The sequence below is a fragment of the Marmota monax genome, unplaced genomic scaffold, assembly GCF_021218885.2.
Source record: "Marmota monax isolate L192 unplaced genomic scaffold, Marmota_monax_Labrador192_F-V1.1 WCK01_AAM20220418_F8-fsc00019, whole genome shotgun sequence".
Taxonomy (NCBI): domain Eukaryota; kingdom Metazoa; phylum Chordata; class Mammalia; order Rodentia; family Sciuridae; genus Marmota; species Marmota monax.
Window position 1 is genome coordinate 7219262 of NW_026695242.1, and position 26798 is coordinate 7246059.

Genomic DNA, 26798 nt, shown 5'->3' on the forward strand with positions numbered 1-26798 from the left:
GGACGGCCCGAGGGACGGGAGGCTCGGTCACAAGTCTCCCCCTATGGGTACAAAATAGGGGCCCCCATGGATTCCGGGATCTCCAGCCCAGGAACCAGAGAAGGCTCTGGCTGATGTGGGGCGGACCCTCTAGAAGGGTGACCACTGGCCACATGCAGCTCCCCAGTGGGCAGGGCATCAGGGAGCCCGAGCGCGCCCTTCCCGGGGAGAGGAGAGCCCAGAGCGCGCCCTTCCCGGGGCGAGGAGAGCCCAGCCCGCCCCCCAGGCCCGGGCACCTACCTCCGTAGCCCTCGTACACGCTGATGTCAAAGTAGCTGCTGAAGGCGGAGGCGTTGACGATGCTGTAGGTGACCTGGTTGTTGGGGGGCGAGTCTTCATCTGTGGCCTGGAAGGAAGCGGGTGCATGGGGCCTTGTGAGTCCCAGGGCTGGACAGAGGGGACGGCTGGCCCCTCCCAGGGCTTCCTCTTCCTGTGGGTTATGTCCTGGCCCAGGACCCCAGGGGCCTGTGACCTTCAGCTGGACCCAGAGCATAGAGGCCTCCTGGGAAACCGAGAGGGCAGCTGCGGCCTGGGAGGAGGGCGGGAGGCCAGGGTTCCCGGGGTGCCTGCCAGGACCAGGGGCCGCCCCCCACCCCACCCCATGCCTTCTCTGAGATCCAGGCCATGAGGGCTGCTGGGGAGGGGGCTGGGCGTGGTTTGTCCCCAGGGCCTCGGGAGCTGGTGGCCTGGTTCCCCCTGCAGTAGCACCAAGAGGAGGTGAAACTTGAAGGGAGGGGCCCAGCGGGAGGCGTTAGGTCACTGGGGGCCATCAGGATGCATTATTGTAACTCTGGAGGACCCTGGTGAGTGCCCCCAGAACGAGTTTCTATAAGAAAGTGAGTCTGGCTTCTGAATCTCTCATTTCCTGTCTGAACATCGGATTGCCTGCCTTGCAGTGCTCCCGCCATGGTGCTCTCCATCCTGTTGGGATGATCCGGGGGGCTTCACCAGACGCTGACACAATGAGGCTCATACTTTCAACCCTCAAAACTGGGAGCTCAACAAAATTCTTTTCTTTATAAAGTACTCAGCTCTGGGCATTTTATTACGGCAACATAAATGGACTAAGAGCAGGGCCCTGGTGCTGTGTGTCCCATCACTGCCCTCATGCCCACCGTCATTTCTTATTTAATTGCTGCCTGCCCGGCTTAGACCACCGACTTCCAGTAGGCAGGACCCTGTGTTTCTCAATTGCTGCTAGGTGTACCCGGAGTGTGGCACAGTGTAGACACGAGACAGATATCTAACAGACGCATGCTGCGTGGAACAAAGAGGGAGGAAGGCCCTGCGGATCCTGCTCCCCTTTGACCATCTTCTGGAGTGTCGCAATGTATCAGCTTCTTTCCTGATTGTCCTCGATCCCAGAGACCCTCCCACACTCTGAGCAGGCGGGGGTCTGACGGGAAGCTCTGGCATACTGGGTGGGCTCCTGCTCTTTGCATGCTCCCAGGCCTGCCCTCCCTTGTCTTCACCCTTGGAGGCTTTGGGGACAGGTTCCAATGGAGGAACAGGGTCCTGTCACTTTGGGCAGGCAGTGTGAGAAAGCAGCGTGGGACATTCAGCGTGGACCTGGCTGAAGTCACTGAAGCATGGCAGGGCCCCACTGGTGGACACTTGCAGCGTATCCCTCCTCTGGTCTGGCCCTGCTTCTCCGTGAGTGGCCATGTCTTCCGGGCCTCTCCCTTCCTGCTTCCCCTTTGGTGAACTGGGCCACACCCCGTGGTGCCTGTGGCTCTGCCCGCTGCTGAAAGGCTCCGAAGGAGGTCCTTCCACAGGACCCGCTGCCCACTCCCCTGGCCACGTCTTTGCCAGGGACATGGGGCATCCTTTTGCTAAATGGTGGCCAGAAATTCAAGCTGTGACAGACACTATGAGCATGGCCCCCCTTGGTGACCAGGGACAGGAGGTGATGCTCAGAGAAGCCCTGACACAGTCCAAGAACCAGACCCCGGACCTTGGTGCCTGGAGGTCGGCGTGGCTCGCGGTGGTTTCCACAGGCAGGTGGCTGAGGAGCGCGGGCGCAGGCCCAGGGAGCGCCCAGGGCACTTACCCGGAGCCGCACCAGCTGCGTGACCGAGGGCTCGTTCTCCCTCAGGGCCCCGACGTAGGCGTCCTTCTGGAAGGTGGGCACGTTGTCGTTGACGTCCAGCACGTTGATCCTGACCCGGCCTGTGGTCTCCTCGCCGCCCCCGTCCCGGGCGATGACGGTCAAGGTGAAGCGCTGGATGAGCTCATAGTCCAGCCGGGCGATCAGCATGATGAGTCCCGTGTCCTTGTCCAGGGAGAACCTGGCGGGGGAGGAGGGAGCGCCAAGGCGCCTGGATGGCAGCAGCCTCGTGGGCAACCACCCGCATTTGCCAGGTCCCGCCCGCGCTGTTGGACAGGGTGACAGGAAGGCGTCTGGGCTGCCTCGAGGGGGGGGGCAGGGGCACTGAGCAGGGTCCCGGGAAGGGCAGCGTGGGCAGCAGTGAGGTTGGGGGAAGTCAGGGGACTCCATCAGGGACATGCGGGCAGGAACCTCGGCCGCAGGAGTTGTCAGATGCTGGAGAGCCAGAGGCGGGCGACCGTCACCCCAGGGAGTTTTGTACCAAAATGCTCAAAAATGACAGCAAGTGTCCCACATGGGGAGGGAGGGTTGTCACCTCTTGGGAGCTGCCCCTGTGGTGAGGGACTGGGGGAGGGGCTGGCATTTGTCCCCTGGGGGAAGCAAGACCCAGGGCACAATCCCTCCCACTGCCTCCTCTAAGGGTCCCCTGGAGGCTCAGGTGAGCTGTCCTGATCCACAGCCGCCGGTCACCAGGCCTGGAAGATCCCAGCTCAGGGACAGAGGAAGCACCAGCCCAGAAGATGGGAACCGGTGGAATCCAGGATGGGGGAGGAAGCCGCGTGGACACCCTGCGGCGGGGCCTGTGCCCGCGGCCACGCTGTTGCTCCTCCACACCAGGCCTCCACACAGTGTGGCCCAGGACGCTGCCCAGGGTCCCCCCTCTTGTCTGATCACTCGGACAGTGGGGAGTCCACCCTAGCTGACCGCCTTTGTTCCTTCCTTCTTCTCTCAAGTGCAGCAGATCCCTCGTTTTTAGATGCAGACCTGCCCCCTGAATTCACCGTGGCCTTTGACCATGTCAACAAGGAGGGGCTTCCCCTGGCTCAGAGCAACTGCAGGTGAGGGGAAGAGGTGGCCAGGGACCAGGCCAGTACTGTGTCCCCATGATGGGCAAGGCTGGCCCCGGTCAGGCAGTGAGGCTAGGAACCCACCCAAGGGCTGCAGATGGACGCTGTGTGTCCTAGCGGTGAAGATCGTGTGCAGAGAGGCCTGGCCTGGTGCCTGTCTGCTGTGTGACTTTGGGAAGGTGAGAACCTCTCTGAGCTGCATTTGTGAAGTGGAAGTGATAATAGTGGCCAAGCACCAAGTGCCTCCAGCATTTAGTTGTGAGGGTGACACAGGTGATGCATAGGCGCAGTGCCTGGAGTCGGAGCTCCTAGGGCTGCTGCTGCTAGTGGTGGCCACGGGGTGCGATCATTCGTGCTTCAAAGCCCTCACACACAGTCTCCTCCATTCCGAAAACCGAACTTTTTTTTTTTTTTTTTTGGTACTGGGGATGGAACCAGAGGTGATCTACCACTGGACTACACTCCAGCCTTTTTTTTTTTTTTTTGAGTCAGGGTCTCACTATATAGCAGAGGCTGGCCTCAAATTTGCGATCCTCCTGCCTCAGCCTCCCAAGTCACTGGGATTATAGATGTGTGCCACCACACCCTGCTAAAGGCTATCATTTGAGAAACTATGTCCCAGATAGTTTAGGAAACTTGACTAACTGTACTGTGCTGGGCACTCAGGGACGAACCAGCAACAATGTCCCTGGGTTCTGACTCCCAGTCCAGTGCTCCAGCTGCTGGACCTAGCAAAACCCTTGGGCACTGGAAAGTCTGCTGGACCCTGTGAGTGGTGGGGGCCACTGCAGAGGAAGTGGGGGCGGGTCTCACCTGTCAGGGTCATCACTGAAGAAGTAGCTGACCTCCCCGAAGGTGCCCACGTCATTGTCGGTTGCCTGCAGGGGGACAGGAAGTGGTGACTTTCAGGCCCACCTGGGTCTCCTGGCCATGCCAGGAAAGGGCCTCGGGAACCCCTTTCTCCCACCCCACTCCTGGCCCGCAGACTTCTAGAGCCATGCTGTTCGCTCAGGTGGTCACCAGCCACCAATGGCTGCTGAACTGTGTACCGGAGAGCACAGTTCCAGGGGGCCGCTCCCCCCGAAATCTGTGTGAGTCCCCCTCTCGGGCCAGGCTGGGCAGGCAGATCCCCTGCAGTTGCTGGGGGTGGGGCGTGGGAGACCCTAGACCTGTCCCCAGGCACAACCTGTAGGTTGGCCAACGTCCCAAACAAAGGTGGGCGTCATTCAGTGCCTGGTGGGGCCCTGCGTGTGTGCTGCCCAGGGGGGCCTAGGAGGGTTCCTGTCCTGCCCTTTGACCCCAGGAGTGACCCACCACACAGGGCGGCTTTCGCCTGCTGGCAGCCTACTCTCCCCACGCAGGCCCCGCCCACCTCTGCCATCCTCTCTGGCTCCTCCCCCATGGAACACAGGGACTCAGTTCCAGCTGCCACCCCACCCGGCCACAGGGATGGCCTGGGGGTGGCTCTTGACCACTGTGGGTCCGGCAGAATCCTCCATCCGGATCCTTCTCATTGTTGCTGGGGACGAACACTTTTCTCCGGAGTGAAGCTGGGTGCCATGATGTTTGGGGAGGGTGAAGCGGCACCCATGGGAGAGCTGGCCACGGGAAGCCTGAATCCTGGCGGTTTTAGCGTCCAGAGTCTGCTGTCCCTTCCCGCCCGCAGCTTGGTCTGTGAGTCCATCAAAACCTCTACTTATCCCACCCCTCAGCATATACCCAAAGGACTTAAAATCAGCATCCCACAGGGACGGAGCCACATCAATGTTCACAGCAGCTCAATTCACAATAGCCAAACTGTGGAACCAGCCTAGGTGCCCTTCAACAGACGAATGGATAAAGAAACTGTGGTACATATACACAACGGAATATTACTCAGCCACAAAGAAGAATGAAATTATGACATTTGCTGGTAACTGGATGGAGCTGGAGACTATCATGCTAAATGAAATAAGCCAATCCCCAAAACCCAAAGGCCAAAGGTCCTCTCTGAATGTGGATGCTGACTCACAATGGGGAGAGAGGATAGATGTTCAGTGGGAATGGTGGGAAGGGAGGGGATGGGAATGGGAAAGACAGTAGACTGAATCAGATATAACTCTCCTGTGTTCACATATGAGTACACCACCAGGGAGATTCCACATCATGTTCCACCACGAGGATGGGAAGTTAGACTCCACGTATGTATGATATGCCAAAATCACTCTCTGTCTAAAAAGAACAAATAAAAAAAAATTAAATAAAAAGACTTCTTTACCCAGACTAGACCAAGTGGAGTCTCAGTGACTTGCAGTCTAAGGGACCAGAGGGAGCGAGCCCAGCCTAATACTGACAACAGTGGCTGTGACGGTCACATTGGCAGCCTGTTCTACTCTCTGACCTTTTATGTTTTCAAAGAACATCCTGTTTACCGGGACCACCACCCATGTGCTGAGGTCTGACATTCCACCCATCTCCCAGGTCGCAGAACTGAGGCCAGACCGGGGAGGCCTGCAGTAGCAGGTCGGGAGCAAAGTGAGCCTCCTCTCTCTGCCTGGGCTCCTCCTTCAGGCCACCAGGGAGACCCCCCTCTCCCCTTTCCTCAGAAGACAGGGGTTCTGTGGTGATGCCGGGTGGCCTTTGTGGCTCGGACTATGGCTGTCTGTCTCCCCGGCATGGCTGGAATCCACCCGGCGGGCTAAAGGACACCATCCACTCGCTCATTCGTTGGATCATACACTCCGAGTGGGGCACAGTTCTAGAGGTGACCCCTGCTCCCTTCCCAGGCCGCTGCCCTGGAGCCTGACAAAGTGCTACCTGCCACCAGAGGCCTGGAGGGAAAGGCCTGGCGTGACCTTGGGGCCACGAACATCGGTAGATCACGCGTGGATAGAGGTTTTGTGGCTAAAAATATACTTTAATACCTTTCTACTAAATATTTTCTGAGGCTCTTTTTAAAAGCCTCTCGATTCCAGGAAATCTATTAAATTCTATGTTCTTTATAATAAACCTGAATTTTTATGAAAAAGCTCATTTGTGTTTCATATATTCAGTTCAGGAAGGCAGATCCCTGAATAATATATTTATATTCCAAATGAACAAAATGGGGAAGAAATGTTTATAAGGGTTCAGATCCGGGTGATGTGGAGAACGCCACTCTTCACAAAGGGGCCCTCTCTGGGGCCTCTGGGCTGCCTGCGTCCACAGAACTGCCTCTTGAACCCCGTTTCCACGCATTGTCCCCATGGATTTTGCTCCTGTAGACTGTGTGAAGATAGACCTTTGTCCCCGCACCGCCTGGTCAGGCTCAGAGTTCACTGCAGGTCCTCAGGACCCTCACTGAACGCACGAGAAGGCGGACCACAGGCAGTGGAGGCCACCCCAAGGTGTCTTGCTTCCTGTTGAGTCAGCTTGGGACTGTCCCCACATGCTGGCTCCCCGAGGGGCCTCCCGCTGCCCTGGGTCACTCGGCAATGACAGCTATGTTGCCGTCTATGGAACACCTTATACGTCTCATTTTTTTTTCCTTCTCACAGGTAGCGGTATGAGCACCAATTTACAGATGGCAAAACTGAGGCACAGGGAGAAGGGCTCACCCGGGCTCTATGAGTTGCTGCCTCTCAACCAACAGGACGTGTCCTCAGCAGGCGGGGAGCTGGTTATTCCAGGGGAGGGGAGACCCAAGCTCCCCATGAAACCCACCTCCCTTCTCCCCTCCAGGGACCTGCCCAGCTCCCAGTCTCCCTGACAAATCAGGCTCGTCCGTGACACATGGGGGCAGCTGCTCCTGGTCTGCAAAGAGGAGACGTCACCTAAGTCTAACAGGGTGGGGGACCAGCAGACAGGCCAGGAAGTGAGCGACCACCAAGTCACTAAGCTAACTGCTGGCCCAGGGAGCAAAGAGCCCCCTGGCCGGCTGGCTCCCCAGGTTGTCCCTGCCTTCTGTAGGACTGACTGGCAGGAGCTTTCCGAGGTGCAGGGCAACACACGCAGGTGTTAGATACCGAAGAAACCAGCAGAGTAAAAATGACACCCTAAGGTGTCTGCTTCCTGTTGAGTCAGCTTGGGACTGTCCCCACATGTCCCCACATGCTGCCTCCCGTGAGACCCAAAGCCTTGTTCCTGCACGACTGTGTTTCTGTCTTCTTTTTGGGAAACGTGAGAAGCTCTATGGGACAACAATGTATCTCTGGTGACCCAGTGGGACCCCCTTTGAGGGGTCCCCACAGGTGAGCCCTGGCTGTGGAGGCTGTTGGCGTCTGCCAGAGCGATGGGTTTGGAGTCCTCAGAACCCACAGGCTTGGATCTGGTGTGAGGTCCTCTCACAGGGACAGTGCTATGCAGGGACCTTGTCTGTGGGTTTCCCTTTCTGGCAGCTAGCTCTGTTCTTCTGGGTTCAGGGTGGCTTGGGGTTTGGTCTCTCTTTTTAACTTTCATTTTGGTGGAGGCAAGGCCTGGCTCCTACGCGCCTCTGAGGGGCACTTGAGCCACAGGTGATCCCCGCGTCCCTCACGGTGTTGTCCTCCCTGAGCCCCAGTCAGGAGTCTGAGCCTCCTTGTGTGAGGGGGACAGCAGGTGACTTCCGTTCCCTCTGCAGTCATGGCAACTGGCATGGTTAGCAGTAGCACCCACGCCTCCTTGGGCATCTCTGCAGTCTCCGATGCTCGGCCATCCCAGGGCCAGGCTGCTGTCCCCTCTGCCAGGGCCACTGCCGCTGAGCACAGAGGTCCTGGTCCTTCCTCTCCCTGGAGCCCTTGGACTTTGACTGTCCTTGTCTTTACCCTGAGATTTACAACGCAGCCTCTGGGAACCTGTGGTCACCTGGAGCAGGCGGACAGCTTGATTTTGTCCCTAGGGCCAAGGTGACCATCCCTGATCTTTAGGTCTCGTTCTCTGTTCTTTTTTGAAAAGAGTTCTTAGTCCTGTTTAGTGGGCTTTTGATCTATCGGGGGTTTGTGCACCCCGAGCTCTGCGTCCTCCTTCAGATCCCGATGATCTGGGTATCCGTTCCAAAAGCTTCCCCTCCAGGACGCCCACTCATTAACTGGACGATATTTAAGTTGACTGGGCTGAGAAGAGAAAGGTTGATATTTTTACGTAATGTTGCCTGACCCATGGGCAAACTAGGGGACCAAGAACGAGGATCAGTTAATAGATCACTTAACTACAACACTCGGTTCATCTTTTCTGCAAGAGAGAAGAGAAACGGGGACATCACTGTCCAGGCTCAGACATCCATGGCTTTGCACCAACAGGAAAACCCGCCACACGTGTGTTATTAAAGGTATTGAACCAACAGCATGGAGACTGCAGTTGCAGACGGTTGTTGCCTCTAAAACTTTCTTTTGGTACCAGGGGTTGAACCTAAGGGCGCTTAACCAATGAGCCACACCCCCAGCCTTTCTTCTTCTTCTCCTCCTCCTCCTCCCCCTCCTCCCCCTCCTCCTCCTCCTCCTTCTTCTTCTTCTTCTTATTATTATTATTGAGACCAGGGTCTTGCTAAGTTGCTGAGGTTGGCCTTGAACTTTCAGTCCTCCTGCCTCAGCCTCCTGAGCCTCTGGGATTACTTGTGTGTGTGTGCTTGGCTAAGATTTGACCATTTTTCAGAAGATCCTGATGAATTTCTGAGATGAATTTCTTAGAGGGAGCCTAGCCTCACTTTTATCTGAACGTGGAGAGATGTGCTGCTCCCCTGACGAAAAGGAACGTGTCCTTAAGAAAGCAGAAGTGATGGATGGAACGGCAAGGGGTGCTCGCCAGCCCAGGGAAGCCAGGCTCCTTGGCAGCGGCATCCTGAGATGGAACAGATTTGACTGGGATGGCTCACCTAGTGACATGTGTGGCAGATGGGATGAAAAGATGTCTAATGACGCCAGTAAATGATGACAAGGTTAAGAGATAACTCAGGAAAAAGGAGCAGCCGCTGTCTGGGAATAGATGGTCAGATTCTCATAAGTGCGGGAAGGGGCGGGCGGGGGGCTTAATGGCCGTGTTTTGTGGCCCAGGCAGACCCCAATAGTCAGAGGAAACTGCAAAAGCTGGAGGTGGACCTCAGGCTCCCTGGGCGACCTTGGCAGGGCCTTTCAGGTGTGTAGCAGTCAGCGGTGGAGACAGGGCATGGGGCAAGGCGGGGGGCAGCAGATCAGAGAAAAAGATGCTGTTTGGCTCCCCCAGGCTTGCAGACCACCAGAGACCTGGCCAGGAGCCCAGAGGGGCAGGGCCATGCAGGGTGCACACTGCTCCATGGGAGGACGGCGACAGGGTTGCCCTGACCACCCCAGAGGACCCCTCAGGAAACGCCCCACTCCCCACCCAAGCTCCTGTATGGAAATGATCTGGAACAGCGAGGAGCCTGGGGACCCTCCGAGCTCCTCTGCTGCCACCAGACATCTGGATAGCTCAGGAGGAGCCCTGGTAACCTCCTGGTGGCCGGGCCCTGCAGAGCCACCAGGGAACCTGCGGGAGACCTCAGGCTTCCCTTCAAAGGAACTGTAACCAGCACCACGGGATGGAGCCGGTGTCCCTCCCGCTCTGCTGGCGCGTGTCACAGGCCTGGAGGCTTTGTCTGAACATGGATCCAGTTCTAGGGCACAAAGCCCGCCTTGCGGGACCCATCTTTCTAGGAGACTGCCACTGTGGCCCTCTCTTCCACCTCGGCCTTCCCTCTTCCCTACGTGGTCCTGGGTGGGCCACGGTGACTGTTTCTCTGGACTGTGTGTCAACTTTTGCCAGCTGTTGCTTTTCTCAGCTGCCTGTCAGGAACGCCCTCCAACTCACACAAGGACGGTCCAGGGTGTTTTGCAAGCTGACCCTTAACCCCAACTTCCAACTGAAAGAAAACATTTGGATGACAACTAGAACAAAGACCCCCAGCCACTGGGCTTGGCTTCCAGGTGCTCCCTGGCCTTCCGAGTTGTAGGGGTGACACCAAATCCCCGACAGCGACCTCTGCTGTTCAACAGAGTAAAGATGACTCCCAAGGAGGGGACCTGAGGTGACAGTGGTGCCTGAGGACACCTGGTGAAGGACAGCCAGGCCCCCTGAGGCTCCACCTGTGTGTGAGGACGTCACTAGGCCAGGTCCCACGCACCCTAGGAACACAGTGGAACTTGGCCCTCTCGCTTCCTGTCCAGTCAGCCTGGGAGGGTGTCCCCACCTGCTGCCTCCTCAGAACAAAAGCCCTGTCCCTGTATCACTGTGCGTTCATCTAAGTCTTGTCTCTGGGAAACACGGGGGTCTGCAAGGGCGGGGGACAGAGGACCCGATGGTGAGGAGCCCTGGTCACTGTGGGGCATCCTGGCCTCAGCCTCTTCCCCAAAGGCCAGGTGAAGGGGAGCTGTGAGGGCAGGTGCGTGGCCAGGCTCCCTGCTGGCACAGACCATGCCCCGCCCCGGAGAGACGCCCCCAACTGAAGGATGAATGAGCAAAGCCTAGTTAGAAGGTGGAGGGAGCAGAGAAAAAAGGGACAGGCAGAGAGATTCCAAAGGAAGGGGAGGAGGGGAACATGGAGGGGGAGGGGAAGGGGGAGGGGGAATGCAGTCCTGTCCCAGGGAGATCCCACATGGACCCTGCCTGGGGACAGCCCTTGAAATCTGGTGCCGGGCAGACTTGCACTGGGACTATCAGGGCGGGAGGACCCTTTATCCAGTCCCCTTTACCCTGGAGCCTGGGGCCTGGTGCAGTTGAGGCCCAGGGTGATTCCGTGGTAACCCCCTGGGGGACACGATGGGTCTGTCACAGAGCACAGCAAGTGCTGTTTCTACCCCCAAGCCCTGTCCTCTCCCCCCAGGTGGGAATGTCTGTCCCCGGGGGCCTCTCGCTGCCCACTCAGCCCTCTGATGCCTACCAGGGAAGATTTGCAGGTCCTTTGGTGCCACCATCTAATGGCTGCATGAAATATGTGTATCCAGAATCACATCAGTTACACATCCATTGATTTACATATTGCCATACTAGTGTCTGTTGTATTCTGCTGCCTTTCCTATGGGAGCTCATAACCCACTTGAATCAAATTGTGAAATATGATATATCAAGAACTATGTAATGTTTTGAACAGCCAACAATAAAAAATTAAAAAAAAAAAAAAAAAAAACCAAAGATGTTTGTCCGGCGAGAACTAAAAAATAAAAAAAATAAAAAAAAAAGAAATAAAAAAAAAGAAATATGTGTATCCAGTAAAGAGGAGCCGCCGAGCTCTTCCTTCCAAATGCAGGAAGCAGAATAAAAAGGCGAGAAACTGCCTCTGTGCCTGGCCATGAGGTCCCCCACCCCCAGCCCCCAGCTCTGCCAGGCCAGTGCAGGGCTTCAGGCTGGCTGGGGAGGAGCCTGCCCTCGGGGACCACCCCTCCTGTACACACAGCTGGGCCCTGTACCCCAGCCTTGACTCAGACCCGAAGGGACCACATGGACCCTCACCTGGATCAAGATTCCCCCTTCCTGCCTGGCCCACCCCCTCCCATCCCCCCGACCCTCAGCTGCCCACTCAGAACTCCCTGTGGGCTGGGTCCCCGAGGGCAGGGTAGGCTCTTGCTGACTGACTTGCTCTAAGCCTAGTACAGGGCCGGACAGGCACCTACGGCTCTGTCATCTACAGCTACATCTGTACCCAACCCACACGGCACGTAGGAACGAACAGGTTTGTTTCACTGTGGCCACAGGTAGGTGCTTCCAACCCCTCCCCCACTGCCTTTTACCAACCAGGGAACGGGAGCCCCAGGGATGCTAAGTAAACTGTCCAAGGCTCACCGCTGGCAAGGGGCACAGCGGACTTTACAATCCCCAGCTTTAAAAGTCATTTGGCTGAGGCAGGAGGATCGTGTGTTCAAAGCCAGCCTCAGCCACTTAGTGAGGCACTAAGCAACTCAGGGAGACCCTGTCACTAATAAAATACAAAGTAGGGCTGGGGATGTGGCTCAGCGGTTGAGTGCCCCTGGGTTCAGTTCCTGGTACTCCCCTCCTCCAAAAAATGTCATCTGGGGCCTGTGGCTCTCATATCACACCTGGCAACTCTAGGAAATGCCAAAGCATTGGTTCCAGGCGAACATTTCATTCTGCTCCAGGGTCCTCCCTCTGGTCCCTCTGTGTCCCCTCCACCACCGCAGTACGGCTACCCCAGGCGCGGGGTTGCTCACACAGACACATTTTCTTCGTTGACAAAGGTCTCCTAAGAGGCCCAGGGATAAGCAGTCAAAATGGCTAAAACGATCACAGCCTCTGTTCAAAAATCTGCAATGGCTCCCCATTACCTTCTGAATTAAGTCTAGACCAATACCCCGGGTCCAGGCTGACCCCAGCCCACAGGCCTTTGGGTTCCTGTAGCTGCACCTTCCCTGGCGCCCCCTAGCTGCCCTCTCCTGCCTAGCCCATCCTCTCATGCCATAACCACTTCCCAAACCCCGCTGCACCCTCAGGGCCCATCCTAAACGCCCCTCCCTCTGAGAGCTCCCTGACCACCCGCTGGTCCTGACCTAGGAGCCCCTCACTAAACCCCTCCTACAGCACACAGCGCCATCTGTGCTCCCGAAATCTGCCTGTGGGTGTCCCACGTTGACCCCATGGAGAAGTCTGCGTCTAACCAGCCTTGCACCCTATGCTGTGCCTGCAGTGGGCGCAGGCTCTTGCCCAGTTGAGCAAACTCTGTGGTTCCCATTCCCATCCCCCTGTGGGGCTGCTGCCCCCATCAGAAGGCCCACAGTGAGCAGTGGGCAGCCACTGGGCAGCTCAGGTTGCCCGGGGGCAATGCTGGGCTCCTCCGCATCTCCCGAGCTTGGAGCTCTTACCAAAGTCCCCGAGGACAAAACTGGAGGCAGAAGGAGGGCCTCACCCAATGTCCCCCAGGTGGAGAAGAGTGGCCTGGAGGGACAGGTGGAAGACGCCTGGCACCCTGAAAACTGGCTGAGAGCAGCTGGACACTCGCTCAGTCACAGTCAGTAAATACTTTTTTGAATTTTTTTTTGATTTAACCAGGGATTGAACCCGGGGCATTTAACCCCTGAGCCACATCCCCGCCCAGGGCCTCGCTGAGTGGCTTAGGGCCCTGCTAAGTTGCTGAGGCTGGCTTTGAGCTCACCATCCTCCTGCCTCAGCCTCCCGAGCTTTTTGAGCTTTTCCAATGGGCCAGCTACTCTCCCAGGGACCAAAGTGACCACCACAGGCACGGCAAGTCATCGCTGGAAGGTGACTTGCAATCGGAACAGGGAGACAGACAATCAGGGAGAGAAATAACTGAGTCCTGTCATTTCGGACAGTGGGAAGAACTATGGGGACATAAGGTGGAGCCGGGCTGGAAGGGGCCGCGTGGCCAGCCCAGACTGGCGTGCCCAGGAGCAGAGCGAGGCGTGCGGGGTCTCTGGGGCGGTCGCTGGTGGGGTACCAGGAGCTGGGCACCCTGGCGAGAAGTGCATGGCTGCTCATGAGGCCTAGGGGGACTTGGGGGGCCCTGTCTCTCCTTCATCCTCCCTTAGTGGTGGTGCCTGCAGCCCAGGAGGACAGGGGCCGGTCAGTGCCCGCCTGTGGCCAGCACCTGTTCCTGCCACCCGCGTGTGGGGAGGGAGGGAGCCTGACTTACAAAGCATCCCTCTGGTTCCTGCTCCTCCCCAGCGCGGGCATCAGCGGCAAAACTAATTCCCTCATTTGGGCCTTCACAATTGCGTGTGGAGGGCCTGCCTCTGAGATGGACGCGCTGGCACAAGTGTGATTTTCTTCTGGTCACAAAGAGGAAAAGGAAAAACTAAACACGCACGGGGGGGGGGGAATTCCCAGGGTTAAGACAAGGTGAGCCGAGGCGGCAGGCGATGGCCACCTTCCGGATGGACCAGGCCCAAGTCAGAAGTGCTAATCTTTTCCTCCAGGCCACAGGAGAGGAGAGTAAGAGGGGGACCCCTGCCGGTTTCTTTTGAGCACTTAACTCCATGCCATCAAATCCACCAAGCATTTCCCGCACTTTGTTTCATTCCGTCTTCCCAACAGCTCTCTGGCACCAACACCCATACTGTCCCCATTCTACAGATGAAGGAGGGAACTAGGGCTCAGAGAGGCCAACCGACTTATCCAGGGACGAACAGCCACAGTGCTGGCACAGGAAACCATCACTGCCAACTCCAAGGCAGGCAACTTTTTTTTTTTTTAATTGAAATGGGGTCTTGCTATGATGGCTTGGCTGGCCTTGAACTCAAGCGATCCTCCCATCTCAGCCTCCTGAGTGCTGGGCTACAGGTGCACACCCATAAGCCTGGCAAGTCATGTGCTGCCAGCCACCCCACCCCAGCTCCTTCCACGGGGGAGGGGGTCCTCCTGCAGTTTGAGAGCTCCAGAGGGACCCCCCAGGGAAGTCCCTCTTGCCCCAGTGGTTCTGCCCCCTGCCTCTACCTGGGGAGGGTGGGCTACAGGTGAAGTCTCTGCTTGCCCAGGAAGCCCCTCAGCGAGACCCACAGAAACTCAAATAAGGGCGTTTCACAGACCCTCAAAGAAGGACCCTGCTCCCTCTTGCTCAGGGCCCGTCATGGAGGTGAAGTGGTCAGCCCAGTCACGGGCTGAAGGACGCGGCAGCACAACTGCCCCCGACACGGCTGCCACGGCCCTCTGCCCTCTGATGCCCGTCCCAACGGCCACGCCCCTCAGTGACCACCGTTCCCACAGGGCCTCCTGTCTCTTGGTCCTTTCCCCAGGAGCGCTCTTTTTGTCCCGCCCGTCTTGGTGACCCAGTCCCCACACCCCACCACCACCTCACAGGGCACGTGCCAACACTGTCCCCAGGCACCTCTGCAGCCTGTCCCTGTACCTCACTGGTGCCCCTTATCTTGGTCTTGTAGACGTCCATCTACTGAGCCAGGCCTTAGGTCCCCATGGACTCCCACCTGCTGGTGGCCTTCCCCTCGATCTCCTCCAAACACAGCCCTGAGATCCCTGACCCCTTCCCTGTGGGGACGGACGCCCTCCATTCTCAAGGAACTCACTCCCCACCTGACAGTCCGTCCTGCACCTTCTCTCTTCCTGTGTCCTCACACACCCGGGCCTGCGCGCGCGCGCACACACACACACACACACACGCAGCCTCAGTACCTCCCTGCATCCTTACTCCTGCCCACGTGCTCTTCCAGAAACTTTCTCTGGTTCAGGCAGAATCCCCCGAGTCCCTCCCAGAGCCCGCCCCCATTACACACTCACACACAGACACACGTGCACACTCACACCACACTCGGCCCCCAGCACCCCTCCCCACCCTGTCTCAGCCCTCGTGGTGCCCTCGGCACCCCCTTGCCAGTCACCTGGGTGTCTCTGCCCCTGGCAGGGCAGGCTGGCAGGTACATGCTCGGTCCCTGCCACCAGCACCTGCACCCCCCGTCATGCATGCGTGCCCGGACGCCCCACGCGGGGGGCTTCTGCTCTGAAGCAAGGCGGGCCCAGCTGCCTCCTCAGCAGCACTGGGTCCCGGGAACTGAGGCAGCGGCAGGCGGCGGCGAGGAGTTCTGCTCCCATGCACAGATCCGGGAGAAGGGCAGCCGGACAATTTGTTCAGGAAACAATAGCATGTTCCACACGCCACGAGGATTGACGGAGCGGAAATTTACATGGGGATGTATTTTTAAACAGCTCATGAGCCCCGGTGCTGCGCTGGTGATCCCTTCCCCATTCATCATCGAGAGCCCCAGGACACCTGGAGCTGGGCTGGGCTGGATTCCACAGGAGGCACCTGGGAGCCCCGGGCCCCTTGGTCCTGCATCCCTCCAGGGGCCCCTGATCCTGCATCCTCCCAGGCTGCAGACAGGAATGTTCAGACGGAAGCTGGGGGCAGGAGGGTGGGTTTAGGTGAGCGAGGGTGAAGTGTGGCAGGACACTGCTGCTCTGAGCGCTTTGTGGGTGTTCCTGGGTGGCTGTGTCCCTGGCAGAACTGGGTGTCAGTGGCTGCAGGGAGAGGACCTGCCACTGGACTGTGAGATAAGAAGGCGAGTGATCCGAGGGGCCATGGTACCAGGGGGTGGGCAGTGGGGTACAGAAGGGGGGTGGGGGGATAAACATTCAGGAAAGCTCCTGGCGCCTGCTCTGGGCATCTGTGGGGCTGTGGAAGTGGGGCTGCTGATGAGGCTGGGTTGAAGGCTCAGAGCACACAGTGGGGTGCAGAAGCAGTTAGGAAAGGGTGAGACCCCACTGGGGACCTGGGAGGAGCAGCCATCACTGCATCGCCAGTGCCCATGGCAGACATGACTAGTGGATCACAGCACCGAGTGCACCCTGTCCTCGGGATCTCTGAGTCCCGCCCTCCTGGCGGCTGACAGCAGTTGGAACAGCATCACGCTCTCTGCTCCCGTGGGTGACCAGAGTGCCTCCCCCAGAGGGTGCCGAGCAAGAGCAAGACCAGCCACAACCGGCCTCAGAAAGGATTCCTGGCTAATCACAGAGCTGCAAACATGACGCTGCAGCTCCGCCCTCAGGGCCCTGCTGTGGACTTGGGTCAGCCCTGGGCCAGGGCCTGCGTGCTGCCCCCTGCCTCCCGAGCAGCCCAGCTCTGCCCAGCTCTCCTCCTTGCCAAGTGCTCTGGTCCTGCCCCTCAGTCTTCAGGCCCCTCCGAGGTCATGGTGCCGTGGCCTGGCACTACGCCAGGAGGGCTCGTCCCCAGATCTGCTGGGGCTGCGCTTCTCACCCAGCCCCCTCCACTGGCAGAATCCCACCCAGATTTGTCGACGCTCACCGATGGCTGTGCAGAGAACAGACCCCTGGGTGGGGAGCCTGTGCTGAGAGGAGACCGAGCAGAGGCCGGGAGGCGCAGGACAGCTGGGCTCCGGGAGGCTGGAGCCCGGAACCCACAGGCCTGGCTGGTGGGTGGCCTGTGGGGAGGAGGCGGGGGTGTGGCAGGCGCAGAGGCCATGCTGTCTGCCCTTCTCCACTTGGACATTCACTTTCCAAGGTCAGGAACCTGCTTGCCTTGCTCCCCAGGGGTCCCCGCTCCTAAGCGGTGACTTGGGAGTGGTGATCATAGGTGGTGGCTTTTTAGCAGAGAAAAGTCAGGAGTCTCAGATCCTAAACCGAGGGCTTCTCAGGAGGAAGAACACCAGGGCGAAAAAGGAGGAGAGAGCAAGGTAGGAGGCGCCCACTGGGATCTCATACACGCCCCAGAGGCTCCTGTATGGGAGGATGGGCTCCCAAAAGGGCAGGGGTCAGAGGTGGGACTTCGGGGATGAAACTGGATCCTGAAGGCTCTGCTCTCATTAGTGGGTCAATCCACTAATGGGGTCATAACTGAATTAACTTTCAAATGGTGATGCAAACTGTGGAGGGTGGGGCTCAACTGGGGGACAATGGTCACTAGAATGTGACCTGAAGGGTCTCTCCCAGGGCCTTCCTTTCTGATTGTTCTCTGGGAAGAGAGGAGGAAGTAGGAGAGAAAGGAGAAAGAGAGCAAGGGAAGAAACGGAGAATAAAGAAGGAAGAAGGGTGGAGGGACGACCACAGTGACTTCCACTCTGACCCTCGGTGTCCTTATCTGTAGGGTGGGGAGAACAGGGGCAGCCCCGTGGTGGGGCTGGGTTAAGGAGGTGCTGCCTGTGAGGTACTTCAGTTCCCCGGCGGGGGGGGGGGGGGGGGGGGGGGGGGGGGGGTGCTGCTCTCCAAGTAGAACAAGCTTTACGGTTCCTTCCTCCAATTCTAAGCATTTCCAAACACGCCTTGCCCTGGGCCTCCCACCTGCCTGGGCTGAGACAGACAGGGCCCTGTCAAGGTCAAGGTGAAGGGGCAGTGGCCTGAGGCCCTGCAGGAGGGTGCTCCAGCCAAGCCAGCCCAGCGCCAGGTGGGAACCTGTCAGTCCTACAGCTGGAGGAGGCTGACCTGTGCTGGGGGTGGGGGGGGGCGTCCCCAGGCTCTTCCTGCAGGTGCTGTGTTGATCTTCAGCTCCTGTCCCCCCTTTTTATTTCCCTTTACTTTAAAACCTGGAAATAAAAATTGATGGGGAACAAATTGCCCTGGCCAGCAGCTCTGTGCTCACAGGAGTCGTCCTGGGGAAGAACGCACTCTGTCAAGGGCTGTCAGGGGTGCAGCAGCCCCTTGCAGTGCGCCTGAGGGTCTCCAGGGCCCCCTGCTGGGGAACTGCCTGCGGCAGGCGTGGGGTGCGACTCTGGCCACTTGCTTGCCTGCCTGGCACCGTGTGAGGTGCTTGTCCTTAAATACTTGTCCTTAATCTTTAACCAGCAAGAGGAGTCATATTTTTCTCAGAGGAAAATCCTCAGCCAGATAATGGCTACAAAATGGTAACAGTAATTTACTGTATCTAGTCCTTCCTGAATTCCAGGCATTATTTTAAGAAATGTATATGTATTTGACACATCTAATCTCCACTCCTACTCTATGTGACAGGAACTAATACTATCCTCCCTTGATGGATGACACAATGAGGCTCAGAGAGGTTAAGCAACATTCTTGAAGTTGCACGGTAGTCCTGAGATTCTGCTATGAGCCAGACCTGAAGGTAGTTGATTTGCATAAGGCATTTCCTTTATTTTTTGGTGATTGTTGGTTTTGTTTAACAAACTGCTGAGCACTTATGTGTTAGATGCACTTCAGTGTGTGTTTGTTTTTCTCCCCTTAGAGACTCGACATTGTCATTTTTCAGATGAGGAACTGAAGCCAGAGAGTTTCAGGAACTTGCTGAGGTCACTAAACTGAAGAGGAGGAGCCAGAATTTGAACTTGGGTCTGATTCAAGGCCAGAGCTCTTGATCCTTGGGCTGGGTTGACTGTCAGGATGCCTGCCCTGTCCTGGCTGGCCATGTGGCTTGGATAGGTCACTCCGGTCCCTGTGCCTTGGTTTCCCTAACTGCATGAGAAATGGGCTCTCCAGCTCTGCCTTGGGAGGCTGCGGTTCTGGTCCTGCTGGGCCAGATGCTCTGTAGCCAGAAGCTCGCTGGTGGAGGAGACGACTCTGGGATTTTTTGAGCATCAGCTACACACACGTCAAGTAAGGAAGCCGGGAAGTGCCACAGTCAGCCTTGGCCTTCAGGGAGCCCTGTGCCCCGGGAGACAGTCCCCACAGGGCGAGAGAAAGGACCAGCATGGTCAGAAGTTGAGGGCCAAGGACGGTATAGACTGAGTGACAGGAGAGCCTGAGGGCAGGGGGAAAAGGGGACCTGGCGTCAGCAAGCGCTTCCTGAGGAGGGGAGATGGGAGCCTCTGGGAGCAGGAGGGCTAGGAAAGGGTGCGCCAGGCCAGCCACTCGTTCCTGTCTCCATCGGGTGACAGAGCCAGGCTCCAGGGCCTCCCAGGCAGAGGCGGTGGCCAGCCAGGCCCCCAGGAGCCCATGGCGAGGGCCACCTGGACAGGCCCTTCCCTAGGGACCAGGAGGAACTCTCGACCCAGCCACGCTGCCCTGGGTGGGGACAGAGCCCAGCTGGACCCTCTGGCCAGGTAGGGAGGTGCTCAGTGAGCTCAGTGTCCCCGGCAGGGAGCAGCGGAGTGGCCGAGGGGCAGGGCCTTCCACCGCCCTTCCCCCAGACCACCATGGATGACATGGGGCCGGAGCTGAGCGGCCCAGTGAGGAGGTGCGCCTGTCCCTGGACACAAGGACACAGGTGAGGCGCTCCTTCCCGAGCGCTCAGACACCTCTCCCCATGCCTGCCTGCGGTGGGAGCCGCGTACAGCGCTCAGGGACCCCAGGGCTCCTTCCCGGGAGGCCTGGGCCTCTCTGCCTCTCTCCCGGGGGCTGGAATGATGTGGGAGCCCACATCCCGAAGCTGCCTTTGCTCCATGGGGGCTCTGTGGATCCCTACCCCAGATCTGGCCCCCGAGCTGGGATCCGGCACAGCCGTGACCACAGCTCCCAGCGCCACCGAGCCCCGGGTCCCGCGGTGGGAGCCCACTTCAGACCCCGTCTGGCTCTGCTGCCAGCCGCTTCCTGAGCTGGCCTCTCGGGCAGGCTGCCTGTCCCCGACCCTCTCCCCAGGCTCTGCTTCTTGGGGAGCCAGACTGAAGGCAGCCCTCAGGCTGCATCGGGGGACACCCAGCAGCTTGCTGTCCTAACGTGGCCCACAGCTGCACCTGGGCCCCGCGGTCAGTGACCAGCAGAGCTGACAGCTGCACCCTAGTCTGTCTGTCTGTCTGTCTGTATGTCTCTGTGTCTCACACACAGTTGGGTTTGAGGGAAACTCAATTGAGTGACTTAAAAAAAAATCACATCTGCTCAGCAAACCCAGCAGGCTGTGACACAGAAAGCCATTTTCCCCGGGAAGTGGGAGGACGGCGGGTGGCCGGGGTGTGTTCCATGGTCACAATCAGGATGTGCGTGAGGGCCTCTGGGGCCAGTTATCCAGCTGGGACTATGTGGCAGAGGAGGGGAAGAGGAGGGAGCCAGGGAGCTGTGGAGACAGACAAGTGTATAAGGCTCACTAAGTGGGGCCTTACGGGCCCTGAGGATGGGACAGAAGGGAAAGGACAGTCCAATCAGCCCCCCGGGGGAGCGGCCACACCAGGGCCAGGGAAGCTTCTGCCACCACTGCAGCCCTCCCAGGTCCCCACTGTCTGGCCCCTCCCTCTGTCCCCCTCCTGTGGGCTCTCAGGGGACAGCCAGCTCCTGGCCTCGTGGGAAGGGAGGGAGAGGCACCTGGGCCCTGCCCAGGCTCCAGGGACACGTCCTCACTCCAAGGTGACTCGGTACCGGGTGGCACGCCCCAGGCCTGCTGTCACTGGCGGGCACTGACCGGGTCTGCACGTGCTGCTCGCTAATGAACCATATTGATTCCACATTCTCCTGTTGTCCCCTAAATGGCAAGCCACACATCTGATAGATTAAATACCCACACGATTGCCTGCCTGACATCTCCATCACTCCACCCAAGGGTCCCTCGTGGATTTTACAGCCCCACATGACAGAAGAAATTAAGGTCAAAGTCCGTCCTAGGAAGAATAAATCACCCATGATCTCTAAGGCCAGCGGAAGGCTAGCCCAGCCCTCACTTGCCCGGGCCACGAGGGGACACTTCTGGAAGTGCAGGGCCCAGGCCTGTCCCCCTCATACCGGCCCCTGCTCATCCCCACTCCCCACGCGGGTCCCCGTTCTCTCCCTCCACGGCCAGAACGTCCTCACACCGACGGGAGCAGCCCACCCAGAGAGACTGCTTCATTGTACAGACCTGCTCTCCGATCTGGCCTCCTATTCCAAAAATGACCCCAGGAGGCAGAAGGGCTCCGACGCACTCTCAGCATTTTGCAGATGAAGAAACCGAGGCTTGCAGAGAGAAGGGACGGCCCCAGGTCACCCAGCAGGCAAAGACCTCAACCTCCTGACTCAGGTGTGCAGGTCTTGCTATGGTGGGAGACCATGGGGCTCTTTTGTCCTGGTCTGGCTCCCCGCTGGGTGGCCGGTGGGTGGGGCGCACCTGCAGGTGTCCCCGCAGGCAGAGGGAGCTCAGCTGGAAGGTCAGCTAGCCAGGGTGACTTTCTGTCCCTCACATCTGAGATGACACTGTCATCTCATGGCCCCGTGGTTTTGCCAGGTTCTGAGGGAGAGGCTCGGCCTCCATGAGGAGGCTGCATTGTCTGGGCAAGGGAAAGGGTCTTCGAATCCTGGAGACGGCTCCCCCTGCTCCCTTCCTTCCCCCTGGGAGCCCCGGAGCCATCTGGCAACCCCAGCGTCTCTGCATCTTAGTGATCTCTGTCATCTGGGAAATGGGAGCCTAGTTTCACCCTCCCCGGCCGTCACAGGGATCCCACGTGATGACATACAGACAGCAGGTACTTAGCACTTCCAGTTAGTCGCATCATGTGTTTGGCACTCCTTCTGCCCTGGACACGCACTGGTTCACTGACCTTCCATAACAAACCCACAGGAACTATGGCTACCGCCCTTTTCCAAAAGAGGAAACCGAGGCACACAGACTGAGCACTCGTGCTCCCCACCCCCACTTCAAAGTTAATAGAAGCCATGACTTTTTTAGGGGTGCATAGGCTCCCTGGCCAAAAAAAAAAAAAAAAAAACAACACACACACACAAATGCACATTTCTTTGCAGCGAGGCACAGTCACATGACCAGGTTCTGGCCAATGAGAGGAAAAGAGACATAAGGCATTTCTAGGAGCTCTCTTTAAGAGGGAGGGGACATGGCCTTCTTCATTTCCCCTGTCTTGTAGCTTGAAATGCAGGTGCAGTGGCTGGAGTTCTAGCGCCCATTCTGGACCACGAAGACCACACCACAGGGATGGTGGGCAGCCTGCGGGAGCCACCCAGACTGCTCCCTCTAAACTGCTTTTATCTGGGAGAAACATACACCTCCATCCTGCTGAAGCAACTGTTTGGGCATCTCCATTAGTAGTAGCCATATTGGTCACTGCAGGTACAAGTAACCAATTCAAAGTCACATAACTCAGAAACGACCGAGTCCTCTAGGAGCCTGGGGTCTCTACCGCTCTGCTTCCTGGGAGGAGCACTGGAGAAAGGTGGGTCGATACCACCATCTCCATCCTGACGGTTCTCACTGTCATGGTCAGATGGTAAAGCAGAAGAGGACCCCAGGAGATCTCCAAACCTAGGCTGGCATCCATTAGCTGCTCATGAAATCAATTTAGTGGGTCATGGGTAGCAATTTAAAAACATAAAATCCAGTTGAGGGCAGTGGCACAGGCCTGTAATCCCAGCAACTCTGGAGGCTGAGGTAGGAGGATTGTGAGTTTGAGGCTGGCCTCAGCAACATAGTAAGATCGTGCCTCAAAATAAACAAATAATAGAATAAAATAAAAAATACGAGGCTATATTATTGCATGGAGAAAGGAAGGATTGTTTTGCTCTAGTGACGTGTGTATGTGTGTATATCCTGAGGGTCATACAGTTAACACAATTTTTATTATGGGTTGTGTTAAAAAAAATGGTTTGAGGGGCCAGCGTTGTGCTCAGTGGTAGAGCGCTTGCCTAGCATACACGAGGCACTGGGTTCCATCCCCGGCACCACATAAAAATAAACAAATAAAATAAAGGCATCCTGTCCATCTACAACTAAAAAAAAAAAATTTTAAATAGTTTGAAAAACACCCAACAAGCCAGTGCATATAGGACTCAGAGTCACTCCAGAATCCCCCGCAGGACGGCCGCTCCCATCCCTCCAGCAGCACGGGGCTTCCACAACCCACAGGCCCAGCTCCACCTCAGCTCTGTGGCCGCCACCTGACTCCCTGGCCTTCCTCACTGCTCTCTGGACTCCCGCAGGCTGAGCCCAGTGGCTGTTCCTTGCCCTTCACCCCTGCGTCCCCCAGTCCAGGCTGATGGCCTCCCTGCGCCTGGCACAGAGGGCTCTGACAGGCCTGTGGTTGCAGCGTTGATGAACTCCCTCTGGCTCTGGCCATATAGAGCTACCCATTGTCGCCTTGCCCAGGGGGTCCATTTTCTTCGCTCTGGTGTCCTCTGAGCAATTGCCTGAACAGGAACAATCAGCGGTCAGCCTACGGAAGGGTGACTTCTGACAGGCGCACAGTACAGGAGACACCGACTCTCGGCACGGGAGGGGACTGTCTGGGGGCAGGCGGTCACGTGGGGTTAGCACAGGGGGACCTGGAGAGTGTCCAGCACAATCCCTTCATTTTCCAGATGAGGACACTGAGGGCCCTGGCGTCGGGGACCTGTTCAAGGTCACCCTGTGAGTGAGCAGCTGCTGCCTGGCAGGCCGGCTCGTCCTGGACTCTGGTGACCGCAGATTCCAACAGGAGGCTGGAGCCCAGCTGGGGGTGGGCTTCTGACAGTGATTGGCTCAGGGGAGGAGAAGCCAGGGGCATGGACAGATCCGGGTTTTTAAATTTTGGTTATGGGGATTGAACCCAGAGGCACTTAGCCACTGAGCCCCATCCCCAGCCCTATTTGTGTTTTATTTAGAGACAGGGTCTCCCTGAGTTGCTTAGGGCCTGGCTAAGTTGCTGAGGCTGGCTTTGAACTCGTGATCCTCCTGCCTCAGCCTCCCGAGGCCCTAGATCTGGGTCGGAAGCTTGGCTTGGACACCCAGTAGCTGGCTGACCTTGGGCAGCTCGGTTACCTCCCTGGCCTCAGTTTCTCCCACAGAGTGGACACAGAAGAGATGGATAATGCGCTGAGTGCGCCCATCACCCGACCTGATCCACTAAACTCTGAACGCCTGGCCCGAGGGAAGCTGCCTTCCCCTGCTTTGGCAAAGGGCAGAAAAGCAGCAGGTAAGCTGGGCGGATTCTGGAGGCACCAGAGATGGAGGCTGCGGAGCGTGTCAAGAACCCACAGCAACAGTCTTCTGATCAATTTGCCAAAAAGATCAATGAGTTGGGGGGCTGAAAACACTCAGACCTACCCGAGGTCCAGCCAGTCCACCCTGGGGGCAGAGCCGGGGAGCCCCAACTTGACATCCTGAAGCCTGGCCCTGCCGGGTTCCTTCAGTGGGAGAAGAACTTCCCTTAGCACCTGTCCCACCTCCCATTCCAGTCCATTTCCGTTTTCCGGACTGATATTTAGATTAAGGAGATAAGCACGGGCCAGGAGCACTGAGGCCTGACAGACACCGGACTCTCCACCAGCCTGCTGGGTCTCCAACGCCCCCCAACCTCTGCACCCCGGCCCCTCCCACTGGAGACAAACCAAGAGTGGGATGACAGAGGTACCCCCTAAATCGGGGAGGCAAAGGCTAAAAAGGCCTTCCAAGCCAGTTTGGGGGCAGGGCGGCTGACCCGCTGTTTACTATTTGTGTGTGTACCTCTCTCTCTCCCTTTGGTCCTCTCCTTCCTCTCCCCTCCCCAGGCTGCAGATAAAGAATTCAATTTTCTTTTAAACGGTGGGGAAATTGGAAGAGATTTTGTTCTGTTTAAGCACAGCTGGAGTCTCAGGTCTCAAGGGGTTTGAGAACAATGAGATCAATTAAGATGCCAATGGTGAGGGGTGTCAGGAGGGGGTGGGGACAGCATGGCCGGTGGGGGTGGGAACTCCATCTACAGGGGAGGAGGCAGCCCAGGCCTGGGGGGAGCATGGGTTCTGAGGTGCCAGGGCTGCCCTCCCTCTTGGGGTTCTGTCGAAGTATCCAGATGGGGCCTACCACCCGGCTGCTGCCATCCCTCAGACTTACTAATAATTCATGTTGGCAATTTCTGTCACCAGCTTCATACGATGGCAGACTCAAGTTGAACCCATATGGTGATACGCCGTTGAGGCTGCTGTCCCAGGAGGCCACAGAAACCCAGGCAGCTGGCCCACAGAGGCACTGGCACTGCATGGGGGCCTCCTGGGGTTCGCAGGCCCTGGACCATGACCTCGATGGACACCATCTCACTGGGCGGCTGCTGAGTCAGGACAACCTGCCCAAGGCCTGTCTGCAGACAGAAGCTGAGGTAGGCCCCCAGCCCTTTCTACCTCAAGTGGAGAAGGTACCTGGTCAGCTGGGTAGAGACCAAGGTGGACGTGCTCTGCTGCTCTGGGCTCTGGCCTGAGCCACCTCCCAGCGTCCCCCCTCCGCCCGCCATGCCCCTCTCCCTGGTCTCTTCTCTAAGCAGCAGCCACGCGGTCCCCAGATGCCCCTCCAAGGGACTCATCCCCTCCTGCTCTCTGCCACCCCCTGCCACCCCCTGCCACCCTTCACGGCTCCTTCCAGACTTCCCAGGTTCTCAGCCTGGATCCCACCCACCTGCCTTTCCACCTGGGCCCTTTTCCCCGCTGCCCTCTGTGGGACACCTGTCCATCCTGGACACTTGACGTCAGGTCACCCAGTTCCAGTTTCTCCCGTGGCCCTCACCCCCTGTGATGCTCTGGTTTCCTTGTTCACTGTCAGTACCCTCTGGCCTGGACAGGGACGTCTGTCTGGTCCGCCTGTCCTGACCACCACTGTCATCCCTGGCTCTGGACATACAGTGGCTAAATGGAGGCAGCTACATGTGGAGGTCACCTATTGCCCCCAGACAGTGCAGAGCCCTGCTCTGCGAGGGGAAGGGGACACATAGTCCGGGGAGTACCCGGAGGGCCCATGGCCCCTGGTCCTCCCTAGCAGCCTTCAGGGAAGCCAGGGTCCTCCTGCTCACCTGTCCACAGAGCTAGGCTGAGGGCCGGGCAGATTTTAGCCTTGACCTTGGAGTCATATCCCCTGATTAGGCCCAGGAGACCCAGGGCTCCTGGAATCTGGTGGTCTCGCTGCTGCCTCCCTCCCCTGGCCTTGGTTCCTGGGCTGGGGTCTGCGTCCCTAACCCCTGGCTGACCTACAGGCACTCAGCAGGCAGTGAGTCCACCCTGTCCTTGGAGGAGCAGAAGGCTGACTCCCAGGGAGGAGTGAATATGGCCACAGGGTCACCCAGTCAGCGGGTGGCCTGGCACCTAGGCCCCGGGGCTCGGGGCCAGCATTCTTCCCCATGTGCTCAGAGCCCGGCCCACAGTGAACCTGGGCCGAGAGGCCCTCTACCTCAACAAACGTCTCTGCCGCTGACTGGCTGGGTGGCTGGGGTTTGTGGGTCACCCTCCTGGTGCCTCAGTTTCCCCACCAAGCTTTGCCCACCTTCTTCTTCCATCGCCTCCCTCCAGGAGGCTACCCTAGAACCCCCGACCCCGAGAGTCAAGCCTGCTCTGTGCCATACGCCAGGTGGGACCCTGAGGGAGCAGCTGAGGGAAGGGCCTTGGGGGGGAAGGGCCTTGGGGGGGAAGGG

The 26798-nt window shown here is 58.1% G+C and overlaps 1 protein-coding gene and 1 long non-coding RNA gene across 7 annotated transcripts in view; one reads left to right on the forward strand and one right to left on the reverse strand.

Moving 5' to 3' along the window:
* Cdh23 (cadherin related 23) overlaps window positions 1-26798 on the reverse strand; it is a 383514-nt gene that overhangs the window by 117203 nt on the left and 239513 nt on the right. For all 6 annotated transcript variants that reach the window (XR_009226399.1, XM_058577902.1, XM_058577897.1 and 3 more), the window contains exons 14-16: window positions 4027-4091; window positions 2090-2327; window positions 280-385 (exon numbers count right to left, since the gene is read on the reverse strand). Coding sequence is in view for 5 of the 6 variants with exons in the window: in XM_058577902.1 (XP_058433885.1) it covers window positions 280-385; window positions 2090-2327; window positions 4027-4091 (409 nt within the window). In the remaining variant the exon portion in view is untranslated. The remainder of the gene's footprint in view (window positions 1-279; window positions 386-2089; window positions 2328-4026; window positions 4092-26798) is intronic.
* LOC124076100 (uncharacterized) lies at window positions 23678-25493 on the forward strand. The gene is made up of 4 exons (XR_006846245.2): window positions 23678-24341; window positions 24634-24775; window positions 24916-25046; window positions 25270-25493. It is a non-coding gene; the product is annotated as an uncharacterized LOC124076100 (long non-coding RNA).